The 25,835-nt window shown below is 37.5% G+C and overlaps 1 protein-coding gene and 1 long non-coding RNA gene across 2 annotated transcripts in view; one reads left to right on the top strand and one right to left on the bottom strand.

Annotated features, from left to right (window-relative positions):
• The window catches only part of LOC130407590 (uncharacterized), a 67,876-nt gene that overhangs the window by 12,714 nt on the left and 29,327 nt on the right, over positions 1-25,835 (bottom strand). Inside the window, exon 4 of the long non-coding RNA XR_008904664.1 lies at positions 9,967-10,120. This is a non-coding gene — a long non-coding RNA (uncharacterized LOC130407590). The remainder of the gene's footprint in view (positions 1-9,966; positions 10,121-25,835) is intronic.
• dacha (dachshund a) overlaps positions 1-25,835 on the top strand; it is a 143,294-nt gene that overhangs the window by 109,809 nt on the left and 7,650 nt on the right. The window contains exons 4-11 of the mRNA XM_056730633.1: positions 1,028-1,180; positions 2,459-2,631; positions 3,314-3,449; positions 3,982-4,056; positions 18,753-18,898; positions 19,026-19,173; positions 21,103-21,249; positions 24,825-24,887. Coding sequence (XP_056586611.1) covers positions 1,028-1,180; positions 2,459-2,631; positions 3,314-3,449; positions 3,982-4,056; positions 18,753-18,898; positions 19,026-19,173; positions 21,103-21,249; positions 24,825-24,887 — 1,041 coding nt within the window. The remainder of the gene's footprint in view (positions 1-1,027; positions 1,181-2,458; positions 2,632-3,313; positions 3,450-3,981; positions 4,057-18,752; positions 18,899-19,025; positions 19,174-21,102; positions 21,250-24,824; positions 24,888-25,835) is intronic.

The raw sequence follows: 25,835 nt of genomic DNA, 5'->3' as shown, positions 1-25,835 counted from the left end.
GTCGTTCTCGACACAACGTCTCGTTCCCTCCATCAGGGAACTGAGGTTACATACGTAACCAAGACGTTCTGAAAGTCATCACAACTGTGTGCTTCAGCAATAGATGTGGTGTGGGTATTTGATAGTTGTAGTTATTATTGTCTTGACTGCTTTAGTTTCATAGGGGGATGCCTCATGGCCCAGTCCTAGGTCCCCATTCTCTGTAACTTTCTGTGGCTACTTTACTGTACACTTAAAGGCATTTAAGAGTAATGAAATTTCTGACATGAATGACTCCCCTTCCCAAGTTATTCCAATAAATATACATTTTCTATGGTAGTCAACGATGTCCCAACGATTTTTTCAAATATCTTTCTTTGTGTTCATAAGAACAAAGAAATGTATACAGGTGAGTAAACAATGACAGAATTTTCATTTTTTGGAGGAGGATCTCTTTGTACCAAAGCCTTTCTGTCTGCTTTTTTTGCATCGTAACATTTCTACCCCTATTGTCATTATCATTATAATTTTCTCATAACCATTACCATAACTGTGGTCTATACATTTACACAGAGAGCATTACTGTATTTTAAAAACCTGTAGTAAAAATCCATACCTTTAAGACCCATCAGGGTGGGCCATTTTGTTGAATATTGCATTAGTGTTGATATTTAAGCATGGGAGATGACAAATCAGTGGGATTTTGGATGTGATGTCAGTACCAAAATTATCTATGAATGACACTGTTTTGTGAAACTTGGCTTCCATTAACATTTATGTGTTTGGCAGATCATTTTATCCAAAGCGGCTTACAATGCATTCAAACTAGATGTTTTATCAGTATATGTGTTCCCTGGGAGTTGAACACATGCTTATATAATGCTCTTCCAGTTGACTTTCCACATAAGGTTAGGATAGACTTGGAAGTATGCAAGGTTTTTAAAACATGTCAAACACTTATTTCAAACATAGCTATAGGAGATAGATTCTGTCCAAGTGTCAATAATATTCTGTCTCAATCCTGGTTCTCTGTGTCTGATGTCCCCAGGCGGAAGTGAGTCTTCCTGGGATAAAGAGAAACTCCAGTCTCCCCCCTCCTCCGGAGGCCAGCACAGTCTGGCTCACTTGGGACTGTCCGCTCATCACGGCCTGTCAGGGTCTCACCTCTCCTCCCTACAGCAGACTCATCTCCTGGCTAACCGTGAGTCATTCATTCATCACCTTCACTCCTTCACGTCATCACCAGCTCAAGGTGTATCTATTCGGCTCCGTTTCATTGATCAGATACAAATGGTCACGTTAGTCAGTTTAGTTCAATAGCAGGTTGTCAGTTCAGTGGGTCACTGTATTGTGTTGTTGTCAAATCAATCATATTTTTAGTTTTGTTCTCAATGACACATTTCGATGTGTCAAGATGAAAAGAATTGACGGATGCAACGCACTTAAATTCTGTAATGCGATCCGTTTCTAAGTGGTAAGATATTGAGGAATATTGTAGGGCGGTGCTCAATTTCATTTATTGTGATTTGATTGGATCGTAAAGATTGAGCGGTGACATTATACTTTACTGTATATTATTATATTAAAATGCTTTTCCCCGCCTACCTGACCTTGGTTACATCAGCAGAAATTAAATGTCGTTTCAGAGGTGAAGAACGTTTACGATTAATAATTTTGATTGAAAAAAAGAATAAATAAAGATGAAAAATGTAGAATAATATACAGTGATGAATTGTGGTCAGTAAGACAAAGGACATTTATTTAAAATGGGTTTTTCTATGAAATTCACCAAACAAAACAGCAATTTATTCTCTGTTTTTAATGATTGACATGTTTAATGGAAATACAATGAATAGGGACTGGAAAAATGTTGACATTTTCATATGGACATTTATTGTATGATCGAAGCTTTAAAGATTAACCCACATTCATTGTCATTGTATGAAAAAGAGCATATGAAAGAGATATATATGTGTTATAGTCTGCTAAGGGTAATTAAATGCAAAACATTATATAAACATTTATTATCTTTTATTGGAAAATTTAATCTCAATTTTATATAGTTCATTCTACCTAATTTACGGAACAAAGTATGTTTCTCACTGTATTAAAATTACTGTAAAGTATATTTTACTACTTTACAGCTGATGCAAATTTATAAAAAAAATGACCAGAAAAGGAGTGCACAGTTGTTTGATTATAATGAATATCTTTTGAACCCATGAAAATGCAGATTCTGAAAAAAGTAAAAAAACATTACTTTTATTATAACATTATTAGGAGATTTTCACTCATCTTTCTCCTTTAATAAATGAAATGGTCAATATTATTTTCATTTTCTCTTAAAGTAATAAATGTATCTTAAATAACGCACATCGCTACTTCAGCCACACTTCAACAGCTTTAACTTCAATCACTTTAATATCACGTAAACAGATGTAAGACGCGTCTGTCTCTCTCGGCCTGTCTTTCTTCTCAGGGCTCGACCTGCCATTCATGATGATGCCCCACCCCCTGCTGCCCGTCAGTCTGCCGCCTGCCTCCGTTGCCATGGCGATGAACCAGATGAACCACCTGAACACCATCGCCAACATGGCCGCGGCTGCTCAGATGCACAGCCCCCTTTCCAGAGCGGGAGCGTCTGTCATCAAGGTAACGCACACGTGGGGATAAAGTTTTGATAGAAAACCTCTCTCGAATCCAGGCCGGATAAAAGCACATGCTACACTTCATTACGACTCCCTCTTATGCACAGCCACTATCAGAGTCAGCTGGTTTTCTACACCTCGGTCGGAGAATTGCACGTCCCCCTCGGATCGTCTCGTTCTGCGAGCCTGTTAACATCTGGGAGGGAGCTGTATACAGAACCGTCTTAATTTCTACAAGAGAGAGTTTGATTTGAATTACTCGAAGGAGAAATAACAGAATAAATGTCCTGTGTTGCATCCGTGCGGAGCGGGTGTTAGGGAATATTAGAAAGTCAACAGTATCTGTTATGTTTCCAGCATGTTCCCCCTGAGTGTGTGAATGTGAGTTAATTTACAGCGTCAGGTGGATGAGCGTGAGATTCTGCGGGACGAAAAAAGGCCCCGGGGCTAACTCGAAAAACACTTATATCCCATAGATATTCACTGACACGATGTGAAGTCAAACCAAACTAAAAATCAAATCATGCTTTACATATACAGCTTTGTTTTATTCACTTAAAAGTCTGGAGAACTTTAGTGTGATTTTATTAAAAGACATTTAATAGGGTACAGTAACAGGCCTGTTCGAGCTCCAGTATAAATCCAGTTATAGACCGTGACTGTGTGTATCTGTGTGTGTTTGTCAGGAGTGTGTTCAGGACAGTCCGTCTCCTGCCCCGTCTCTGGAGGAAGCCCCTCGTCCCGGATCACAGCCCTCATCACACCCCAGCAGTAGTGTGTCCAGCTCCCCGAACCCACACACACAGAGCCCTGAACGCCTGGGTCAGTACACACACACTTCAGAAACACAATAAACTGCTCTTTCCCAATCAAAGGTTTAGTATTTACAAGAAAAGTATGTTTTTTTTTATCCCAGCGGAGGCAACTATGACTAAACCTATTCATAAGTTGATTCTCCTGAAATGTATAGACCACTTCGTAAGATGTAAACACTGATTTATACATGTATAAATCTTCCATACAGAATTAAATGAATTATTTTGGTTTAACATTTTAATTTGGTTATAAATGTTGTGTTTGTTGTATTGAGTTCAAACGTTTGTGTAGTGTCGAAAAAGCTGAAACTGTTGGAATATTGGATAAACCATGAATGTGTTTGTCAAGCAGACAGGCCGAGCATTTGAAAACACATCGCTATTAAATTCCACTTGATTTTTTATTTATTTATTGTGCACAAACTGTAACTGCATTGTTGCAAAAGTATTTTTCATTGAAAATGTAATGCATCATGACACAAGCAGTTGTAGTATGAAGTATTTTCGAGCACTCAGTCTTTTGAAACCCATGTTTGCAGTTCTGAACCCGACCGACGGTGAACTGCCAGAACGAGACGCAGCCATTAATATGAAGAAAATCCTCAAAGAAAAAGGTCAGTGTCTTTAAACCTTCACCTTATTACCCTACTGGAGAAGTGTCCAAACTGAATGTTGGTATAACATCATCTCCAGATGAAATGGACCTTCTATTCGGTCCCATTCTTTTTTTTTGCACATTAGCATTCAAAAGTTTAGGGTCACCTAACTGGAATGTTTCTTATGATCTGAAAAACGTTTTATATAAAGGCATGGGACTAAATGTGTTAATATAACGGACTAAAGCTTGGCCAATAAGAGCTCAGAATAGATGTGAACTTCTTTAATATATTATATTAAAAGCATCTCAGGACGAGAGCACAAGAAAATGGGTAAATGATCCTTTTTTCATTAGATTTATTCAGAATTCCCATAGCTCCTGTTTTGAGAAGTTCACTATTATTTCATGATTTCTAAAAACCTTAATAAAAAATGTGACCCAAACGTCTTCAATGGTGTGTACGTGGATCAAGATTTTGGACCAATGAGATTGTACAGTGGGCGGGGCTAGCTAACATGAAAATGCTACATGTCATCTTTGTTTTCCACAGAACTTCAGTTCTATATTGTGTCATATCTGCTTTAGGACTTTTAAGACTCGAGCCGAATTTTAAACATGGTGTCATAAATCGCATCTGATTTCTAGCTGGTGTTGGTTTAACACTGTCGAGTGTATTGATATAACACACAACCGAGACATTTTAATGCAGGCCGAAGCTTGTTAGTTAAATTTACACTCCGTTGGCTCAGGCTGGCAGTATATCAGCGTCACAACACTTCTCCTTTAATTAATGACTTAATTAGAAGCTTAACTGAACATGTATGAAGTTCATATTTACGGCGCCGTGTGTGCGTGCTCGCGTAGAGGAGTGCAAGAGAACCGTTAGAGCAGCTAAGTACGTAATTCATCATTATATGAAAATGTTTTCTCGTTCCTACGACGTGTTAAGGTACGCAGGTGTGCCAGTAGTAATCTTGGATGTGGTGGCGTGTGTGGGCACCGCTTCTTGCGTGTTCAGGTGAGAATGTGTGTGTGTTGGTATAGCAGGTGGCCGCTCCTGACACTTAGAGCTGCTGGGAGGAGACGATGCAAAGATGCCCCAGGCTCTCTTAAAAGAGATTCGATGTGCACCTGGCCTCTGACCATATTTTATTAATATGTCTGAAAAGAATCCTCCCTAAACACACGCACACACAAACATGCATGATGCCACAAACCGTTCTGGATTGGGAAGGGCAGCCCATTGCGTTTAATGCAGGGTTGAGGAAAAAGCGAAAGCGTAGATTTATGTCCATGACCCTGTGCACAAACACACATCTGATGTTTTGTGACAAAAAAAACACATTTTCATACTTTCTCTTGATCCTCTGGATCTTCTTAAACATCTGTTGCTAGATTTTAATACTTTGCTGTATCTCAGGGTGAAGGTCACATGACACAGGTGCTTTGTTGTGATTGGCTGATTACTCAAACATGATCACATTGGCAATCACACTCGACACATATGCAAATAGGCCTGAATGGATTAAAGAGGTAAAAACAGCGAATAATGTGAACGTTGACACGTCTGGACACTGAAGTTTCAAGAGAATAAATACTAAATGACTGTTGCAGAGGATTTGTTGACTACTATTATGAAAGAAGTTGACTTATGATAACGTCAATAAAGTTAATGGTATAAAATAAACACAATATATAATTATTATTATTGTATAATTTTTAAATCAAAGCAAATAAACTTGAAGACACTTAGTTTTGTTAGACGTGTCATCAGACGAGCGTGCCGGGACTGCAGTTAACTTACGATCCTTGTTTGGTTAGTGTCTAATAATATAACTATTTAAATTGTATTTAATTAATGTTACTATTCATATATATTATGATTTTATTGTATAATAATTTTATTAAATAAACAATTTGTTGAATGGGTCCTTTAGTTTGGTCGCATTTAAAGAAACCGTATGGTACACTGACATCTAGCGGTTGAGTTTGGTGTTGCAGTCTAAATTAAAAATATTGGAGAGACAAGTTTAGACATCTAACTCTTCTTCTCGGTTTCCTTTGCTTGTTATCAGAAATAATCTACAAGCAATCTTATTGTTTGTGTATGTGTATCGGAAGTACCCATGCATTCACAGTAACGTTTTTTTATTTTGTCACTTTGAAACTGTCTAAAGTATGTTTATATCAAACATGCCAAAATATGATATTATTGGGAACTAGCTGACACCCCTAGAAATAAATGTGTAACAACAATTAATAAAAATGGAACTTAAATATTACTGGACTACATAAAGCCTCTCGTCGCATAAGTCCACTACATCTCACTTCTTTCTCCAGGTCTCCTCAAACCCAGGATCAGTTTAACCTACTTACACACACACATGCACATACATACACAGAGAGAGAGCAGATTGTGTAGAGAGCAGCAGGCCTCTCTGAAAACCTGAGAGGATTGACTTAGTTAAGATTGACCGTGATTATATCAAATATGACTGCTCTAGTTTACTTCAACGATATACTGTACAATTGTGTTAGCACATCTCTTCTGTTCTGTTCGATCCTTGTTAGCGCTTGTGAGTCTATTCAGTCAATTTATTTTTCCTCTAAATCATTTATTTTATTATATCCTGTATTTCAACAGTGTCAAATCTATTAGAACAACATACTGTATGCCCAAAAGAGGTATTTTGGAAATTGGTTAACCTATTTTTTAGCTTATTCTGAAAAGGATGCAAATTCACTGTCACAATCCTAAGGTGTTGCTATGGATGGTTACCAGGGTGTTGCTCTATAAATATATAAATCTATCTAGTCACTGTAAAACATAAATACAAAATAAATATCAATCCGCGTATGTGTTAGGCTTCAATTTTGATCATCTTTAGATCATTTTAAGGGTAAAATCGCTCTCTATGTAATGAAGCGCACACAAATGATTTAAACCTGATGTGATGAGTTTTGTTTTCCGGTTTCTGCATGTGATGTTCGGCCCAAAGCCTATTGTCTTGTGGTTGGAAGCTAATATTTATGATCAGTTTAGTTCTGTTCACACTTGGTTGATTTAATGTCATTTTGCTTATTTGGCTAGTGATGTTCTGCTTTCTAGATATGGCTCCTGGTTCATTGTTCTATGAAACCAAATGTTTTTATCTGCCAGATGAAAATCAAAAGACTTGAAAAAACATGTTTAAAAAAACAAAAGGAAGAGCACAGCTCTTCTCAAAAAGCTCTAATTCTACAACTGTAGCTCCAACAGTGCCGGACCACTAACGCTTAGTTTTAGTGAAGTGTTAAACTTAAACATTTTGAACAGGAATGATTGCCATTCCTTACGTTTTGTGTAACGTAACTTAAATGTTCTTTTGAAATCAGTGGCAGACTTAAATCTAATCTTTGTAAGAGAGAGAGAGAGACAGACTGCTCACAGACGTGTGTGACTCGAGGCCCCTTTTTCCGAATCTTCACGAAAGGGCCGTTGAATTTTAAACACTGTTTGGCCTGTGTGTGTAACGGTGATGATAAACAAAGTGACGTGGCGGTACGTGGTGATGAATGGTGAAGCCCGGGGCCAGCAGAACTGTGTTTCTGTGGGACTTGGGCGAGTGAACCCCGTCTCTAACTCTCCATAAATCACTCTCTCTCTCTATAGCTCTTTCTCTCTTTCTCTCTTTCACTCGGGGCTGCCTGAATGCCAACACTTTCTTACATTAAAGAGCAACGTAAACTTCAGATATTTTGTATTATGGGTTCATATGCAAACTATTGAAGCTCACGCTAGCATTATAGGCTGTTAACTCTTAAACGTTTCTTTAGATATTAATTGAATTACAAATGAAAAATCTCAATCTACCAACATTTCATTGTTTCATAGGAAGAGAGCGGCGTCAATTCAATTTTTCATTTTGGCTTCCTCGTTTTCAAATGCTTAGATCAACATACACACATTCTTTTCCTTTTTGTTCATACAAATCTAGTCTTTCATAAAGTCCGCTTCACAGTCTATACAGTACGTATTGTATGATAATGTGCTAATGTATTTGGTATAACCTGATGGGGAGCACTTTGGCTATAGAAGCACTTTGTAGAAGTGTGTTTGTGTGTGTACGAGGAAGGCCGACAGTTTGTGCTGCGTAATTGCTTTGTCCAGTTTTCCGCAGAGCAGATATGTGGCATCTGGTTACAATCAATGTTTTCCTCCGCCATTATGAAATTAGCTGCGCGGAAATGATTTGAAATGGCCTGTAATGATTTCTGATAGAAATGTGCGCCATTGTTTCGTCCTTTGAGATAAGCGTGCTGGTAAATAAATCACAACAAACGTAAAGGAAACCGGAGGAGAGAAACAATCGCCCGCCGCGCTCCGAGTCAAGGATGGGCCCTCGAACTGCAAGTGCTTGGCTTTCTGAGCGTTGTATTTTTAATCTCAGTTTTTGTTTGTTTATTCGCAAGCTCCTCCTTCGGATATGCGCAGAGGGGACCATCGTTGGGCTTTGAAGACCCTTTTTGATCATTAGCTTGATTGCTGTTCTAAGCGCATTTGTGATGGTTTAATTAAAGCGAGGCCCTCGGCGGGGCCCCGGCGGCCCTCGAGAGCTCTCCGGCTGGAGGGTTTGAGGGTCTGCTTTCTCTTTGTGTTGAAGATGAACGGATATTAACCGAGGAAATCAATGACATGAAGAAAAAGTAAACTGGTACAGTTGGCAATTTGGGGCAAGGTTAGCACCGTTGAAAGTCACCTCGCAAAAGCGACATTTTTGGACGAGAACACAAGTGATAAATGATAGCGTGCTCTCTCTTTCTCTCACGCGCGCACACACATGAAGGTAACGATGAAGTGAGAGGTGAGGACAGGTGCTTGTGTTCTGCTCTGGTTCTAAGGGAAGAGCAGGTTTTTGTCTCACAGGCTTGTGAGGTCTCATGTGCACGCTAACAGTGTCACTGCCACGTTTGAAGTAAAGCCGCCTCGAGGCTTGCAGAGATTCTCTAACAGATAATAGGAAAGGATGAACGAGCGGGTTACAGAATTAAATCAGGTAAATAATCGCTTTAAAAGAGAAAACCATGCGTTTAACACAGTTCTGCTTTATACAGATGTGAAGTTTAGGATAGCGTGAAATGGTTTGATGTTATTTTCATTTCTGTGGTTGTGTAGTTCCTGTTAAAGCAGCATTTGTGGTGAGATAGAAATGTGTCCTGTTGTTGACATAATAACCTGCCAACACTGTGATGTTAATAAAATAATTATAATAGTAATAATAATGTATTAATATATGAACAATTCATTGATTATTATTATTAATAATAACAATGCATTTTTTTTAATAGCATCTTATTGTTATTATACTACTACTAATAATAATAATATTATCAAAAATAATAATAATAGATTAATTGTTAATATATTCATGTATAATTATTGTTATTATAAATTTTGGTCAGAGTCATTCTAATGAGCATTTTATTGGACAAACACTTCTACAAACAAGATGAGAGTAAAAGTTCCTACCAAGGATAATAGCGGAGACTTATTTAGTTACAAAAACGTTGTAATAGTGGATTTTACAACAATAACAATAACAAAACTTTTTAATAGTATTGTTTGGATCACGTTCAGAGTGTTTCTTTCAACCCGTTGAACGATTAAACATTGACAGCCAATCAAAATCCATTCGCATTTATAGGAATCATGCATTTAAACTGTGAAAGCTTAGAATAAAAAAGTTATTATCATTTGGTGTAACTAACATAGTTCTGGATGTGAATAGCCCTAAACACTGTATATTTTAATATCCTACAAATGTAAATCTGTTCAAAAAAGCTTGAACAGTTATGAGATCTTAAATCTATAATCACACCATCCTATGGAAACAAACCTAATAGAGGGCTTAGTCCTTCTTAATAAAGAAATGAAAGAACTTCTTACTAGAGGAAACTTTCTCGCTGGCGTCTCTAGTTCTCATTGTGTCCCTGGAGAGGCGTTCATCTCGCTGGTCCATTCCTCCTGTGCTCAGGTTAAGGGCTGCGGTGTTGACCTAGTATTCCTCTCATTTGATATTCCTCCTACTGCTCTTCACACGCTAATTGGGGGAGAAAGAAACGCTCATTAAGCCTGATTTCATGTACACATATTCATTAGACTCACGGCTGGAATGTCAAGAAAACGCAGCCTGGCCTCTTTTCCAGTTTGTTTACTCTCTTGTTTATTCGCAGGTATATTTGTTCATTTAAATTGCCCTCTCCAGTAGTCTCATGTCAGAAATAAGTGTGAACGCTACCAGATTAGCTCTGTTTGTTCTTTGCTTTTAATGTTTACAAAATTAGTTTTACACTTGGCGAAAGTTTTTTCTTTCAAGCCTGTGGATATTACAATCGTGTGGGTTTTGTTGGCTCTGTGGCCTGGTGGTAAAAGCTAAACACTGTAAAGCTAAAGATGTGTTAGACAGAGGTGCTCATGAGGACGAATGGAGTGATGTTAGCAAAAAAAGCTACAAAGTAAACCATGACACATTTGATACATTTTTTGAATTCTGTTTGTATTCACATGTTACAGTTCTGTATCCAATATAACACTACAAAACTTTTTTGTAAAAATTTATCTTTGCACGTATATTTGTGGGGATAAAAGACATTGGACCATCTTTCAGGCGAAACATATTGTAGCATTTGCTCGGCTTACAAAAAATATTTATTGACAGGTGTTGTTATTTATGTTTATTCTAATACACGATCCCTTTACATTTGAGTGGATTTTGTTGGTTGTTTAATGTTTTATTGTTAATCAGAAGGAAAATAAAACACATAAAAAGTAAAAATGATATTCCCAGCAAACACATTTACGTTGTGGAAAGTTGGGTGTGACGATCCATTTTTGCTCTAGCTTTGTAGCATCTTAAATGTCTGGGTTGTCACAATGTTACCAGAACGTCGAGAGCAATGTTGCCAAAATTAAATCTTTTTACTAATCTTGTTAAAGGATCATACCATTCTCGCTAGTAACAAACCGTTAACTACGACTTTTGCCTCAATATCTCCAAATTTGTCACTTATCAATTGTTAGTAAAGTAATTGTTAGGTATCGGGTAGGATTAGGGATGTAGAATAAGGTCATGCAGAATATGTGTTGTATACGTACTAATAAACAGCCAATATGCTAAGAATGCCTGGGCACGTTTGACCCTTAAAGCCTGGTTCGATTGACTAGTCCTAAAAGGCACACTAATAAGCAACTATAGTTAATAATGAGGATTGGTCTCTATACTTAAGTATTACCCATCTTTATAAAAAAAAATCACCATTTAGAAACATAAACCTTTTGATCACGTCGTGGCTACATTAACATAATGTAATAATTGTGATGAGTTAGACTCTTAAATTTCTAATTATTTTAAATACTATCTTGATAGTAACAGACCTTTACACATGTTATTTCAAATATCAGCTCTTATTGAAAATGAATGACTTCCAATCGCTTGCAGCAAATCAAATGTTAGAAAGTTGCATTAGGCTGTTAAAACAGCTTCAGTCTGTCTGGACTCAAGATGCACAACTCATAATCTTGAAGTACTGCTTTGGTACTAGTCTTTCAAAATGTATAGTCTCGACATAAGGTTGGTTTCTAAATATGAGCTGCAAATGTGATTGCATTCAGACATGGATACGCATTCAGGAAGACTTGTGCATTTTGTCCAAATTCAGAACATCCAGGTCTAATAGGCCAAAGATCAATGCGCTGACACTTTTATAGCTTCAGACACAGCTATTCATTCATTTACATGCCAGCATTTACATTACATCCTCCAGAACAGCCAGAAAGCGTTTTCTGCGCTCCAGCCCCGCCACATATGGCTGTTAAAATGTAATATACACTAATACCCCCTTATTCACTTCCACATCCAACCTATTACTGCTTTGGCTTTTATTGTCCTGCTTTCATCTTTGCCGTGTATACGTGTGTATTGTGGGGGTTAACTAACTAACATTGGTCCTTTGCTTTGCTCGAGCTCATTAAGTGCTTTGTGCATTTCCTTTTTTGGGGCCTGGTTTTAATGTAGCTTGTTATTCGGCGTGCCCGTGAATTGGGGGCCCTGTGGACCCCAGGTTTTGGAAGTGTAACCCCTGAGAATTATTTGAAGTTGAGGAATGAAATTAAGAGGTGATACGGAACGACTTCTGTGTTATATTGCTGACTTTGGTGTTAATAACGCTTGCGGTTTAGTGGTAGGAAGTCTGAGTGCTTTGTTAAATTTTTGTTATGGCGGGCCAACAAAATTAAGGATCTTTCAAGTCATTACTGTAAGTTTAGCCAGAACGTTTTAATAAAGTATGAGTGCTGCTTGCAGTACCCATGCTGTGTGGTTTGTAATGGTTACAAGTCAAAAAGCTTCAAAAGTGGCTGTGATCAAAAATGTAACGTCTGCCTTACGAAACATCATCAATAATTCAAATGTATATTGATTTCATAATAAGTGCGATAAACTCATTTTTTATAATTATTTTAATAGGAAAGCACACCTAATTTTTGGCTGCTATAATTTGTTAATTTTTGTTGAATCAAATTGGGTTTTAAGTCATTTCAGTTTCTAAACTGTGGTGAGTTGCTGTAACTTGAAATGTATTTATTTTTATGACTTGAAATAAAGTAAAAGCATTTGAACATTTAAATATTACGTTTGAATTTAATTGTACTTAAAATGTAAAAACAAGAAGTGTCTAAACACGTCTACGTGTGTTATTGAATCTTGTTTTTCCTCTGCGAGCTGCCTCTGATTGGTCTATATCTCACAGCTATAAATACCACCCAGGCGTTTGGATCCCCATGCTTTAGCGCTCCCCCGGCGCGTCCTGTCAAACACTGCCATCTTGTTGGGAATAAATATTTAACTGGCAGAGGGGCGATCTGTCTCTCTCAAGCTTTTTCTCTCGCGGGCTAATGCTCCATCACGGGCTGTGTGTTCAGCGTTGGCTAGAAGCTCTATTCCTGTCCTCCTCATTGTCTCCATCTCAACTTTCTCCACTCAGGTTTGCCCTCTCTTGTTGTTCTTTAGCTCTTGATGTATTTTATATCTTTTCATCAGGATTTATCTTAGCCGCTACTGTTTAACTCCTGTAAGCGCTGCTGTCCAGACATTCTCCCAGATGCACTCAACGTGTTGGTCTCTTACTTGTGAGATAGAGAAAGTCATGTTTAGTGAAAGCTGCAGATGAGATGAAGTTCTGCTGACACTTCAAGCATTACCAAAACCGCCAAGTAAATTTTTTACCCAAATATCATATAGAGGAATGAGAAATAAGAATTCTCCTAATCATAGTTAGCCAATATTTTATACAATATCATTTTCTGTAACACTTTACAATAAGGTTGTATTTGTCAACATTATAAATGCATTTTTCTTTTCAGTAGTTATTAAATTAGTTAATGTTAGTTTACGCCAATACAATTGTTCAAACTTTTTTGGATTAAAACACAAAATAAATGGAAAATTGTAAAGCATAGAAACAGAACACTAAAGGTCTTTGCACATACAGTCCGAAATTTTCGTATGCGTTTTTTCATATTTGGCTCTCGTTTGTATGGTATCTCTGAATTGTTATAAAAGGCCACTCAAAATGCTTGCAACGGATGCGAAAAACACAGAAAATCGAACCCTGTTATGATGGACGAAAATATCGGAGGCAGTGTGTAAATTTGATTGACACAATGTAAGATCGTCTTTATTTTTTAATGTGCCAAAATTTCGGACTCAAATTTCGCACTCAATGTGCAAAGGGCTTAACACTAAAACTTATTTTATTATTTATATAAACATCTTTTATCTATTTTTATTTTAAATAGGTTGACTCAAACAAGTCAAACAAAAACTGGAACTACGCTTAATTTACAGGCAGTTTCAGCGACAACAACATAAACAAATGTTATGTGGCCCAAACTTCCGGTAGACCTTCACAAATAATCAATAACTGTAGTAGTTTTAATTGAATTCAATACAATTAATATACAATTAAACATTCATATAAATTAATATTAATATAAGTTGTTATAAACACAGAACAGAAGTTAACTTCAGGCCAGCGAGTTTATCTGATTAAACCGTCTATCCTAAAGCCAGCTAATTTTCATTTAACATTTAGCTTCTGCCGTACCTTTACATTTACGGTTTGTGATTTTTAATCAATACGTGTGTTTTCTGTGAATCAAACTCACAACCTTTGCATAGCTGTTGCATAACCTTTGCATTTCCTGTAGCTCAGTGGTAAGAGCATTGCGTTAACAACGCAAGGTTGTGGGTTTGATCCCAGGGGATTGCAAATACCTATGTAAAATGTATAGGACAAAGCAATGTAAGTCGCTTTGGATAAAAGCGTCTGCCAAATGCCTAAAATGTAAAAATGTAAATGTAAAGCTACTATAACAATGCTCTACTAACATAGCTACAGGAACCTTTACATACTCTCACGACTAATATTTCTTCTGGATGACATTATTAATCTAGTGCAAAAAAGATCTCATGGTTCAAAACAACCTCTAATAATTAGCCATCGCCCATCTTTTAACATTTACTCTGACAATTATGGTGATTAGTGGTTGGCCTTGATCTTCGTATGTAAATCTGTGTATAAACAAACCTATACTAGGGTGTTTGCATGCACGCCCTAATGTACACGTACCTGACAAAAGCGCAGCGCCGCAGACGTGCACTAAATTACCCCCTAATTGGATCCCTTTGAATATTCAAGAGACGTCCCCTCCAACACATGTAGAAAATAAAAACTAACAAATATGTGGGGGCAAGAAAATCACATCGGGGTTAAAGGCGCTGAGGGAGATAGCCTTCTTCCTCTCGTTCCCGTTCCCCGGCATCTGTTCATCCATATGGAACGCCGGGTAAAATCCACTTTCTCTGGGAAAGATGACATTATGTCAAGCAACTTGGTAAGAGAAAACCGACTTTGAAAAGTTTGAGAAAGAAGCTCTGTTTTCAGGGCTGTACGTTAACTTTTTTTTGCACGTGCTAGAGGTTTAAAGTTTTGTAGCGGAGGCCAAACAAGTAGCACAAGTATAAAATGTTATTATTACACATAAAAAATATCACATAAATAGGTAACTGATGATGGACATTTATGTCACAGTTCAATAAAGTTCTGTGCTTTCCATTCTTTTACTATACAATAATTATATATTTATCCACAAACTTTAGTATACTATTATATTATTTGCCATGGTAAACTGCAGTAAAATTCCTACAATACAATCGTGTTTTTGAACCTTACTACAGTAAATATTAGTTTAGTAAATAATCAGTATACTCTAGTGTTTTTGTAGTTTATCAGCTTACTACTAGAATACTACAATTACATTGTAAACGTTATAATAAATACTGTGTTTTAATCTGGATGTTCAAGTTAACCAGACTTGTTCAAGTAAGACACAGACAAATATGAGCGTCACACACGTGCAGTAAAACAGCTCATTCACATTTACGCGAAACAAAAAGCCAGATTGCGCTATTCCTTCCCTGTTTCCACATCGTGGAAATCCCATTGCTCTAAATATGGATTTGCTGCAGGAGGAAAGCAAGTTTCAAACACAAAAACAACTTAAATATCGGTGCACCATTGATTTACATCACATACAAACGAGTACCGCGGCAAACACACCTCACACAAACAAGCGGCTCTGTCTAAGTGACGTGCAAATTTATCTTCGCACAGACAGATCTTTTTGTCTGTACATCCCTGAAACCTTCGAAAACATTTACTACCAATACGAGCCAATACAATCTATGCTGGAACATGATGCAAGTTGTGCTCTTTGCCTTTTTATTCATATTATTTATTTATTAAAAAAAGGTCATGATGGTACTCGAGTTTCTTTGTTTGAGACCAGCAAGAAAAGCTTTTTTTCCCAGAAACTTAGCATTGTCTTTTATTTTTAGTGAGCAGCAAATAAAAGGTCGGATAGATGAATAATTGATAGCAGCGGTCAGTTAAAAGAAAAAAGCACTTCCCTTCGTTTTGTTAGTTTATTTATTTATCCGTTTGTTCACTTTGTACTCCCGGCTGGGGGTGTTATCGTTGGGTTGAGAGGATAGATGTGTTTGTTTCGGTCTGGAGATCACATATTTGTGTCTCCGAGTACAGAAATCATTCTTTGCTATTTATTCTCTATACTCTACTCTGGTCAGAACCAAACACGCATTCATTCCAAAAAAATGGACACATGTGCACTATGTACAAACAAACAGATCTCATTGTGCCGTGCCTAACTCTCACCTACACACACAGAGAGTATCATTACGTGTGCACATTACAGTGAGGAGAGACAGAACGAGGGCACTTTGTAAATGTCATGGGCCGAGGGCTCTTCTACCCTCTTTGCTGGATGAAATAAAATGAATTGAAGTGAGCACTATCAGCGGCTGCAGCACAAGATAAATCTGTCGTTTAAAAGGGACTCGCAATAAGGTGTGCAGGGGCCGGCAGGACGGCAGGGCTTTCAACGGCCTGCTACCATTAACCTCCTTTCTAACAGCCCGTTGACCTGGGATGTGTAGTTTTTAGCTCCTCTGGCTTTCATTTTAGTCGCCCAGTTGCATGTTAGAAAAGAACTACTGGGAATGGAGGTTATGTGGATTATTTATCATTCACAAAGCCATTTTATTTCAGTATTGATATGTTACTAGAGATGCACCAATATATGTGACCCTGGATCACAAAACCAGTCTTAAGTAGCACGGGAACATTTTTAGTAAAAGACAGAAATACATTGTATGGTTCTAAATTAAAGATTTTTCTTGTATGCCAAAAATCATTAGTATATTAAGTAAAGATCATGTTCCATGAAGATATTTTGTACATTTCCTACCTTTAATATATACGCTTTATTTTTATGAGTGGATGGCCTGCCACAGTGCAACTTCAAAGGCATTTTTTTCAATATTTAGATTTTTTCGCACTCTCAGATTTGTGAGTTTTAAACGGTCGTATCTCAGCCAGATATTGTCCTATTCTAACAGCTCATACATCAATAGAAATCTTATTTATTCAAAAAATCTAGAGCCAGTTTGTCACAAGTTCATGCATGAAAGGGTCCAAATATGCTTAATGAATTGACTGAAAATAGAAATTCATCATCGTAATGAAACAATAACATTACATAATACGGCACATTAATTGTGATTTCTTATTTAATGCAGACACCGGCAGTTTGGTTTAGGGAACAGACACACAGTTATGTCTGATGAGCACGGATCCTCATGTGGGCTTTTAAACATTTCTGTGCTCTTCACCTCAAACGTTATCTCTCGGTTCACCTCGCACCTCTCTCTCTCCAGGCAGAGGTCCCTTCCGCTCACCCCTTTTCTCACCCTATTCTTCTTTCTCACGCACACGTTCCTCTTCACACTCTATCTGCGTGACCTTCATCCGCTCGCCACTTTCAACCGGCACCAAAAACTTAATCACACACTGTCAACCTGTGAGGAGAGGAGGAGAGGAGGAGGGCCGCTCCTCTCTCTTCTTTAATGCCCTTTGCAGTGCTGAGGAAGAAGGGGGAAAATTTATGGCTGCTGGGACAGGTGGGGTATGAACAATGGGCAGAAAGCAGTACAGGGTTATCTGGCGGGCTGCGGGAGAGAGCGCGGCGGGGAAATCGATGTGACCCGTGATACACTGTCATCACAATTCCCACCCCAGCTGTCCTATTTGTCTTGCGTAGGGAGGCCTGGACGGGCCGTGTCGACGCGAGCGGAGAGAGGCCTCGGTCAGATTAGCCCGGGTGAATCATGACTGCTTCGTCTTTACCTCTCTCACAGTTTGGGATCTGTTACGGTTGGAGCGGTGGGGCTATAGTTTGTGGCCTGGCATTGTGGGCGGGAGGGGTTGTAAGGGGCTTGTGGGTAAAATATGGATTGTGTGTGTGTGAATGTAGAAGATTAACGGCTGTTCAGAGGTTTGGACACAGCAGCTTTCTGTTTCATCAGAAACACTCACTCCGTTTATCTTCTGCTCATGTGCACCTTCTGCAATGTGGACAAGTCTCAGTTTGATCTTGGTCACCATATCCTCTTCCTACAGTTTTAAATCACTGAAAATTTGTTTACAAAAATATTGCATTATTAAAACATTATTCTGTATGTTTGAGCAATGAACTAATAAACTGAGATTATAGTGTGGTCCTAAAAATGTATGACGTCAATTCGAAATTAAATTTTTCAAAAAAAATAAGCAAAGCAAAAAATAAACATCGGAATTGTGTTTTTTTATTAATTTCAATTTTGTCTGTCCAATCAGTGTCAGTCTGGGCTTGTTTTTGTCGCGAATTTTTTTTTTTTATTTTATTTCAATTTTTTTGTATATATTTAGACATTGTATTGAACAGGTTTTGTTTAGGTCAGTTATTACAGATTTCCTTTTTGCAACACAAAAAAGCAATTACGTTTAGCAAAAAAATAAACATTTGAATTATTTTTTGTCCATCAAATCAGTGTCAGTCTAGGTTTGTATGTCGCAAAGTCTTATTTTTAATTCTTACTTTTTAAAATGTTTTATATTAAACGAGTTTTGTTCAGGTCAAATTTCTAATCTTATCTAATATTTCTTGAAATAGTGAAATGATTGAAATGCCTGAAACCATCATGAATATAAAGATTTATCCTCTAGGACGTTGTTATTTATCATTGACTCTGTTTTGTTTTTTGTGTTTGATCTCAGATGGGGCTCAGATAGCTCTGCCCGTGCAGAAGCCCGGTTTCGAGAAACTTCCTCTGGGCTCTCAGACACTTCCTCCAGGCTTCCCTGCACCCTTCCTGTTTACAGACGGCCTCTCTTCTGTGGAGACGTTGCTCACTAACATCCAGGTAAATCCACTGCACGTCTATGAACGTTGGTATGAACGTGGAAGACTGCACAACAGCTTGTTGGGCATCTGTGGGTTTTATTGGTGTATTAAAGTTGGATGTGTTTTGTGTCATGTTGGCGGCTCAGGGTCTGCTGAAGGTGGCCGTGGATAATGCCCGTGTGCAGGAGAAACAAGTGCAACACGAGCGCAAGGAGTTAAAGATGGAGCTGTACAGAGAGAGAGAGATGAGGGAGAGTCTGGAGAGACAGCTCACCTCTGAACTGCATAGCCGAGGTAAATATACACACATACATATCATTATACAATATAATTGTTTTAAAGATCCAACGTATGACATTTGGCAGATTCTAGTGGTGAGGTTGCGAATTGCAACCAAAGGCTCACTCGACCTCTCCTCCCTTTCTTTCTAAGCACTAGGGTGGCTGACACATAACGAAGATGTTGTCACGTTTCTGCTTCTTTGCCAAAGGACATAACGTATTTACAAAACACGCTCTGTAGAGCAGTTTGTCCCTTTAGGGCTACTGTAGAAACAACATGGCGAATTCCATGTAGATAAAAATAGCAAATTTAAAGGTAATAAAAACATAACGCTTCATTATGTGAGGTCTTTATACACCTCTGAAGACATGGTAATGTAGATTATATTGCATTTTCTGTCAAAAGAGCCTAGAAAAAAATACACACTGCACTTCTAAGTTTGAAGTTCCAGAAATTGTAGAAAACCTGGAAATATCAGAAAATTACAATTCCCTGGAAAGTCATGGAACAGTCAAATATGGCAACCCCACAAGTCATAATTTAATATTAGTACGCACATTAACGCATGAAAACACTCCAGAAAAAACAAACAACACTGATGAAATGTCTGAATTTACACTGCCAATTCTCCTCTACATCACAACCAAACCGTGTCACCGGTGGATATTCTGCCAAATCAACTCCTGCCATGTGCGCCAAGAAATTAAGCCAGTTATTCAGCTGTATAACAACCCCGACAATATGTACAAACACCTCAATCATTTATTAGCCGTGGCTGTTACAGCATTTCATGTTCTTTTAATGCATACGTTTGTATGCTAGATGATTTGGCCGATCAAAGGCAAGTTATTAAAGGTGTAAGAACGCGAGTGAGAAGCATGTAATAATGCTGCTGTGCCAGACTGCCAGTGTTTCAAAGGCTGTTAATTGCTGTGAATCCACATAAACACACACAGTTGATTATGTTTGCACATATTCAAAGATTGTGTTGTTTTGTGTGAAGACTTAGTGTTGCTACAGCTGTTCTGTCTACCATTAAATGCATCCTAGTGGATTCATACAATGGTATTACTTATTATAAACATAAATATCGTCAATTATTTTTCAATGGATTATATTTTCATTTCATTTCATTGTTCAGTTGATTATTAATGTCATTTGACTTTAACTCGCATAAACATAAGCACTTCAAGCAACCTGCAATTTTAAGTTTTAAACAGAGATGGTGATACGGAGGCAAAGGTTACGGTTGTTGCTTTATGCTCCTAATTGTAATATGTGACCCTGGATCACAAAATCAGTCTTAAGTAGCACGGGAACATTTTGAGTAAAACACAAAAATACATTGTGTGGGTCAAAATTATTGATTTTTCTTTTATGCCAAAAATCATTAGGATATTAAGTAAAGATCATGTTACATGAAGATATTTTGTACATTTCCTACCTTAAATATATAAAAACGTTATTTTTGTGAGTGGACGGCCTGCCACAGTTTCTCTGATTAACAACTTCAAAGGCAATTTTCTCAATATTTAGATTTTTTGTACTAGTTTTACACTGTTATATCTCAGCCAGATATATACATCAACAGAAATCTTATTTATTCAACTTTCAAATTATGTAAAAATCAATAAGACTGGTTTTGTTGTCCAGGCTCACATATTTAGAAATAAGAGATCTGAAGAAACTTGTAAATAGTGATTGCCTTGGCATACACATGCCACAATCTTTGACAAATCATTAATAAAACCAAGTCTAAAAGCCTTGAAGTGTTGTAGAAAGTTGTAGAAAGCTGTTGCATGTAACGCACCATATGTTTGTGTTTTGTTAGTGATAATGAGCACTTTCAAGTCTCTAATGTGTGAATGTGAGTCCACGCTGTCGTCTCTGTGTTTATAGACACCATGCTGAACAAATACCTCTTTCATTTCTCCTCCTCAGCTACCATTCAAAAGCGTCTTAAGAAGGAAAAGAAGGCGAAGAGGAAACTGCAGGAGGCTCTGGAGTTTGAGTCCAAGAGGAGAGAGCAGGTGGAACAAGCTCTCAAACAGTCCACGTCTCCAGAAAGCCTCCGCATGAGTCTCAACGGTGAGCCTATGATCTTTGACATCCGTCTCTACACGGTGTCCTAACCAGACCACTTCATCTAACACCCATATGACTAGAGATGAAGCCAAATATTGACAGGACATGATGCTGGTACTGTATGTCAGTGTATATATGTCTGACAACATGTAATGACATCCGTTCAAAATCCTGCACTAAAAGACAGTGTTGGATTGACCAATCAGAAGTCGATGTTACAACAGAAATAAGAATCATGCTGAAAGTGCTCCACGAAGATCTCCATCACTTCTATGTAACGTTTTAGTGTTCTTGTACAGGCTTGTTCTATATTAGACTATGGAATATATACTAGTAAAACTGTACTATAGCAAAAATACTATACTGTTATATTGCCAAAAACTATACTATTAGAAAATATACTTATGAAATTGAAATTCACTTAGGAAATACTATATGAAGACTATACTATAGCAAAAAGAAATTTTCATTTGATCAAAAATACACTATAAAATACACTATACTGTACTCTAGTATAGAATTTGTTTTGCAACAGTATAGTGAGATATTTTATTTGGATTATTATAGTGAAATATATACTACATAATATTATAAATAAACTATACTATAGCACAAAATACTATAGAAAACTATACGATAGCAACCATATTTGTTTTGCAAGACTCCACTATATAATCTACTATGATACACTATACTGTTATATTGATAAATATATCCTATACAAAAAATTGCAAAAAAATCAATACTAACACATTATACTATATTATAGCAAAAGTAAAATTTAAAAACAATACTAATGCTTTGTTCATTTTATTAAATAAATACTTTGTTGAATGGGTCCTGTAGATTAGTCACATTTAAAGAAACCATATGTTACATCTAGCGGTTGAGTTTGGCATCGCAGTCTAAACTATTAAATTAAACTAAATTAGTCAAAATATTGGAGAGACAAGTTTAGCCATCTAACAGTTCTTCTTGGTTTCTTTTGCCTGTTATCAGAAATAATCTACATGCACTCTATTGTTTGTGTATGTGTATCGTAAATTAACTGCAGCCCACGAACACGCGTATGCGCAGTAACATTTGTTTATGTTGTCACTTTGAAAGCATTTATAAAATATATTATACTGTACTGTAATACTGTAGCTCCTGTATACTGCGCTGTTGCAACTATTTTCTATACTATAGATGTATAAACACTACAGTACACTACCGTTAACAATATATTATACTACTAGATAAAAACTATAGTGTACTATAATACTTAAAATATACTATACTACATTATACTGTACTACACCACAACATAAACTATGAGCTTTACCTTACATATGATTCACTCAGTGTATGCCTGCCTTAATGGGCACGGATATTCACCATCTCTCATTCTAGTGTATCCTGTGATGTTCTCTCATCATATCTCTATAGATCTGCTTGTTCAGATGGTTATTTCTCCGTCAATATTTTCATGAAACATGCTGTTCTTTCTCATATTTCTTTATCGCCGCTGATATTGGTATTTCCGTCTCAGTCATAACTATTTGCGAGCCATTAGCTTCATAATCTCAGCTGAGGAAATGGAGCCTGATGTTTATCAAAAAGGCTCTAAACGCGCACACTTATCAAGGCTAAACCATTTTCCTAATCGTTGGCTGTTGTTTTGATTACACTTGTTTAATTGTGAATATCTTAACAGAAGCTGAATTTGAACGGGGGGGAAACCTAACATTTGTAAGACATCTGCCAGCGTTTCCACGAGTGCCGGGGCAATTATGCCGGGCTGAGGCTGATTAGACGTGAATTCATTAGGAAAAATGGCCTTTGTTTTTGCCTTTCATCTGAGAGAACAGAGGAGAATGCCAGAAACAGATCTGTATTGTGAATGTCGGTTCTGACGTCGCATCTCTGCTGGGATAAAGTGATTTCCTTTCCGTTTTTCCATACAGCTGCTTATGTTGTAGAGGTTATTTCCATTCATATTGCATTACATTATTTTAACTTAATGGTTCATCAATGATATCGATACACATCTTGAATTTAAAATTGACACTAATATTGTTACTATTTAAATAAAATATTAAAGTTTTTTCATAGTACCGCAGAGATGACGTATTTTTGTAATCCAACCCGGAAGATAGCGCCTCACTGGTTGCCTCGACCAAAAGCCTATGGAATTTTCCCATTTTTTGCTCTGTGATTAAGGTCTCTGATGAAGATTTATATAATATTACACGTTTTTCTATAAATGTAGTTTTTACAGATTAACACAACATGTGCTATTTTTAAAGCCTTAACACAATCCCCAGAAGTTAAAGCTAATTTGAGGCAAGAAACAGACTAAACTACGGTCACTTGACATTCCACCAAACTAGAGGTCAGCATTCCTAAGGCTCTCCCGATTCTTGCGGCGCGTGATTATATTTTTGGGATAAAAGACTGAAGCGGTCAGAAACTCTGGTACTGTGGACTGCAGCAGGTCTTTGGACGGATGCACAGAGGAGAGACGGTCATCAGTACATTTCTTGCATGGATGTTAAACAGTTTGGTTAAAAAGTTATTTCATTTTGCACAAGCTAGCCAACAGGTTTCGTTTATTCCTATTTTGCTTGTAGTTTGAGTGAAAGATGTATTTAATTTATTTTCCACTATGACATTTTGTCTACTGTATTTACATTAAAATGTAAGAACAAATTGTATATTGACAAGATGATAAAAAAATAACTGATATTTTTTTGTATAGCGTATTTTATATTTGATATGGAGAAATTTAAATGCGGGATCTTAAATGAGAGATCTCGAAATTTAAGCAGGATTAGTCGGGTCGGGACGAAAGTCATTAAAAGCAGATAGCGGGGGAACAAAGAGTGAATTTTTGAGCGGCAGCGGGTGGGTGCAGAATAAAAATTAGCGGGTGGGAGCGGGACGTAAAAAACAGTCCTGCACAGAGCTCTACACCAAGCACCCGACAACATTTCAAACTTTATATTAAAAATGTGTTTCCTTTAAAGAAATTGCTCCGTGAATGAATATCCATACACGTTTTACTTACATTATTTGTGAGTTTTTAATGCGTGATGATGTTTAATGTCCCGCCAAAGAATGTAGTCGCTTTTAGCAACTTGTTAGCAACTGTGGTGTTTAAGACTCGAAGCTTTAAAAACCACGAGCAGGTTATAAGTGGTGTGTTTTATGTCATATAGTAAAATGAAAATATTTAGAGGATTTGTTAACAACAAACCTTATTTTAAGCATTTAACCACAAACCCAATCATAAAACCCATGACTTTTGAAGCTATGGAACCGGACATGCTAACATACTAACTCGCTTCCGGGTATAAATCCTTACCATTGAGATAAGCCAAGATGGTTTCAAATGTTGAACTTTTCACAATCTGATTAATTTTCGTCTCGGAACTATGCCACATTACACAAGTAAAAAAGACTGATGTTTTGTTGATTTTAAGCTGACCAAACCAAATTTGGTCTGGCATGTCTGTGTTACAATCAGCACAAATGATTGGACTTGTAGCTAATGGCATGTTTAACTGATAAAAGACATTTTTTTATTTTTATTTCAGAGGCAGTGATACCAGAGGTGAAGTCTGAACATAATGGCAACCAGCAGGAGAACTCTGTACAAGGTAAAAATGAAAAGCACAACTACAGGTGTACCAACAAAATACACAACTACATCTCAAACACCTGCCGTCACTCACGTCAACAATTTGTTTAAATGAAGAGTACAAACTGCTGTGGTTAAGATGCGAGGAGCCATGTGCTTTACACATGGTCCAGAGCCCCATCTCGCTTCAGATAGAAACCCAAAGTTTTTCATCCTCAACAAACCTTTCAAAACACTAACCAGATTCAATCCCCAAACTTGCCTTCTATTTTATTGGGTCCCTTTGAAGATGTCCAACTCTTTCAGGAGGGAGATTACGAACGCATGTGCCTTTCACGCTTCCGTTCCCCGAGATCCATTGCGGCCTTCTGCACGCGCTCGTACGGTTTCATTCTTATCTCGCTTCCATCTGCCTCTCTCGCTTCCCTCCGAGCTCGCCTCCCAAATCTGGCCAAAAGTTGCGTTTGATAAATGGGGTCTATTATCAACACGTCTGACGGCGAATTAAAGAGCCGCTGCCGTACATCTTATTGAAATGTGAGACTGGGGGAAGGTGAATAAATACATATGTTTACAGAAGGTGCCGTGGAAATGGGCTGCAGAAGTGCTTCGCTGAAAATGGGCAAAATGTTTTTTCCCCCCATATAGCCAATTTCACAGTCTGCAAATAAAGAGATGTTCATTTTTCTTCGTGCTTTGACAGCGGCGCTGTAACGGAGGACTGCGAAAGCATTTGTAGAGTAGATTTTGCCCGTGTGTTTTTCTTCCTCTGGGGGTTCACTCACAGTGTAAAAGGGTCATCGGTGGGTGATCGTAGTGATCAGAGACAACGTTTACCCTAAATCTGTGGATGATCTCATGTTTCAAAGTCTGTAACTTTCAACTAAAGGTCAGATCTACAAAACCCCAAAGATCAAAGACGTGCAGTCTAAGCGGACTGAGAAATATAGCAACTGTTATTTTGTGA

This window comes from Triplophysa dalaica, chromosome 19, assembly GCF_015846415.1.
Source record: "Triplophysa dalaica isolate WHDGS20190420 chromosome 19, ASM1584641v1, whole genome shotgun sequence".
In the NCBI taxonomy this organism is placed as follows: Eukaryota; Metazoa; Chordata; class Actinopteri; order Cypriniformes; family Nemacheilidae; genus Triplophysa; species Triplophysa dalaica.
Note: the sequence above shows the minus strand (reverse complement) of the source record. Positions and strands in the feature narration are given on the sequence as shown.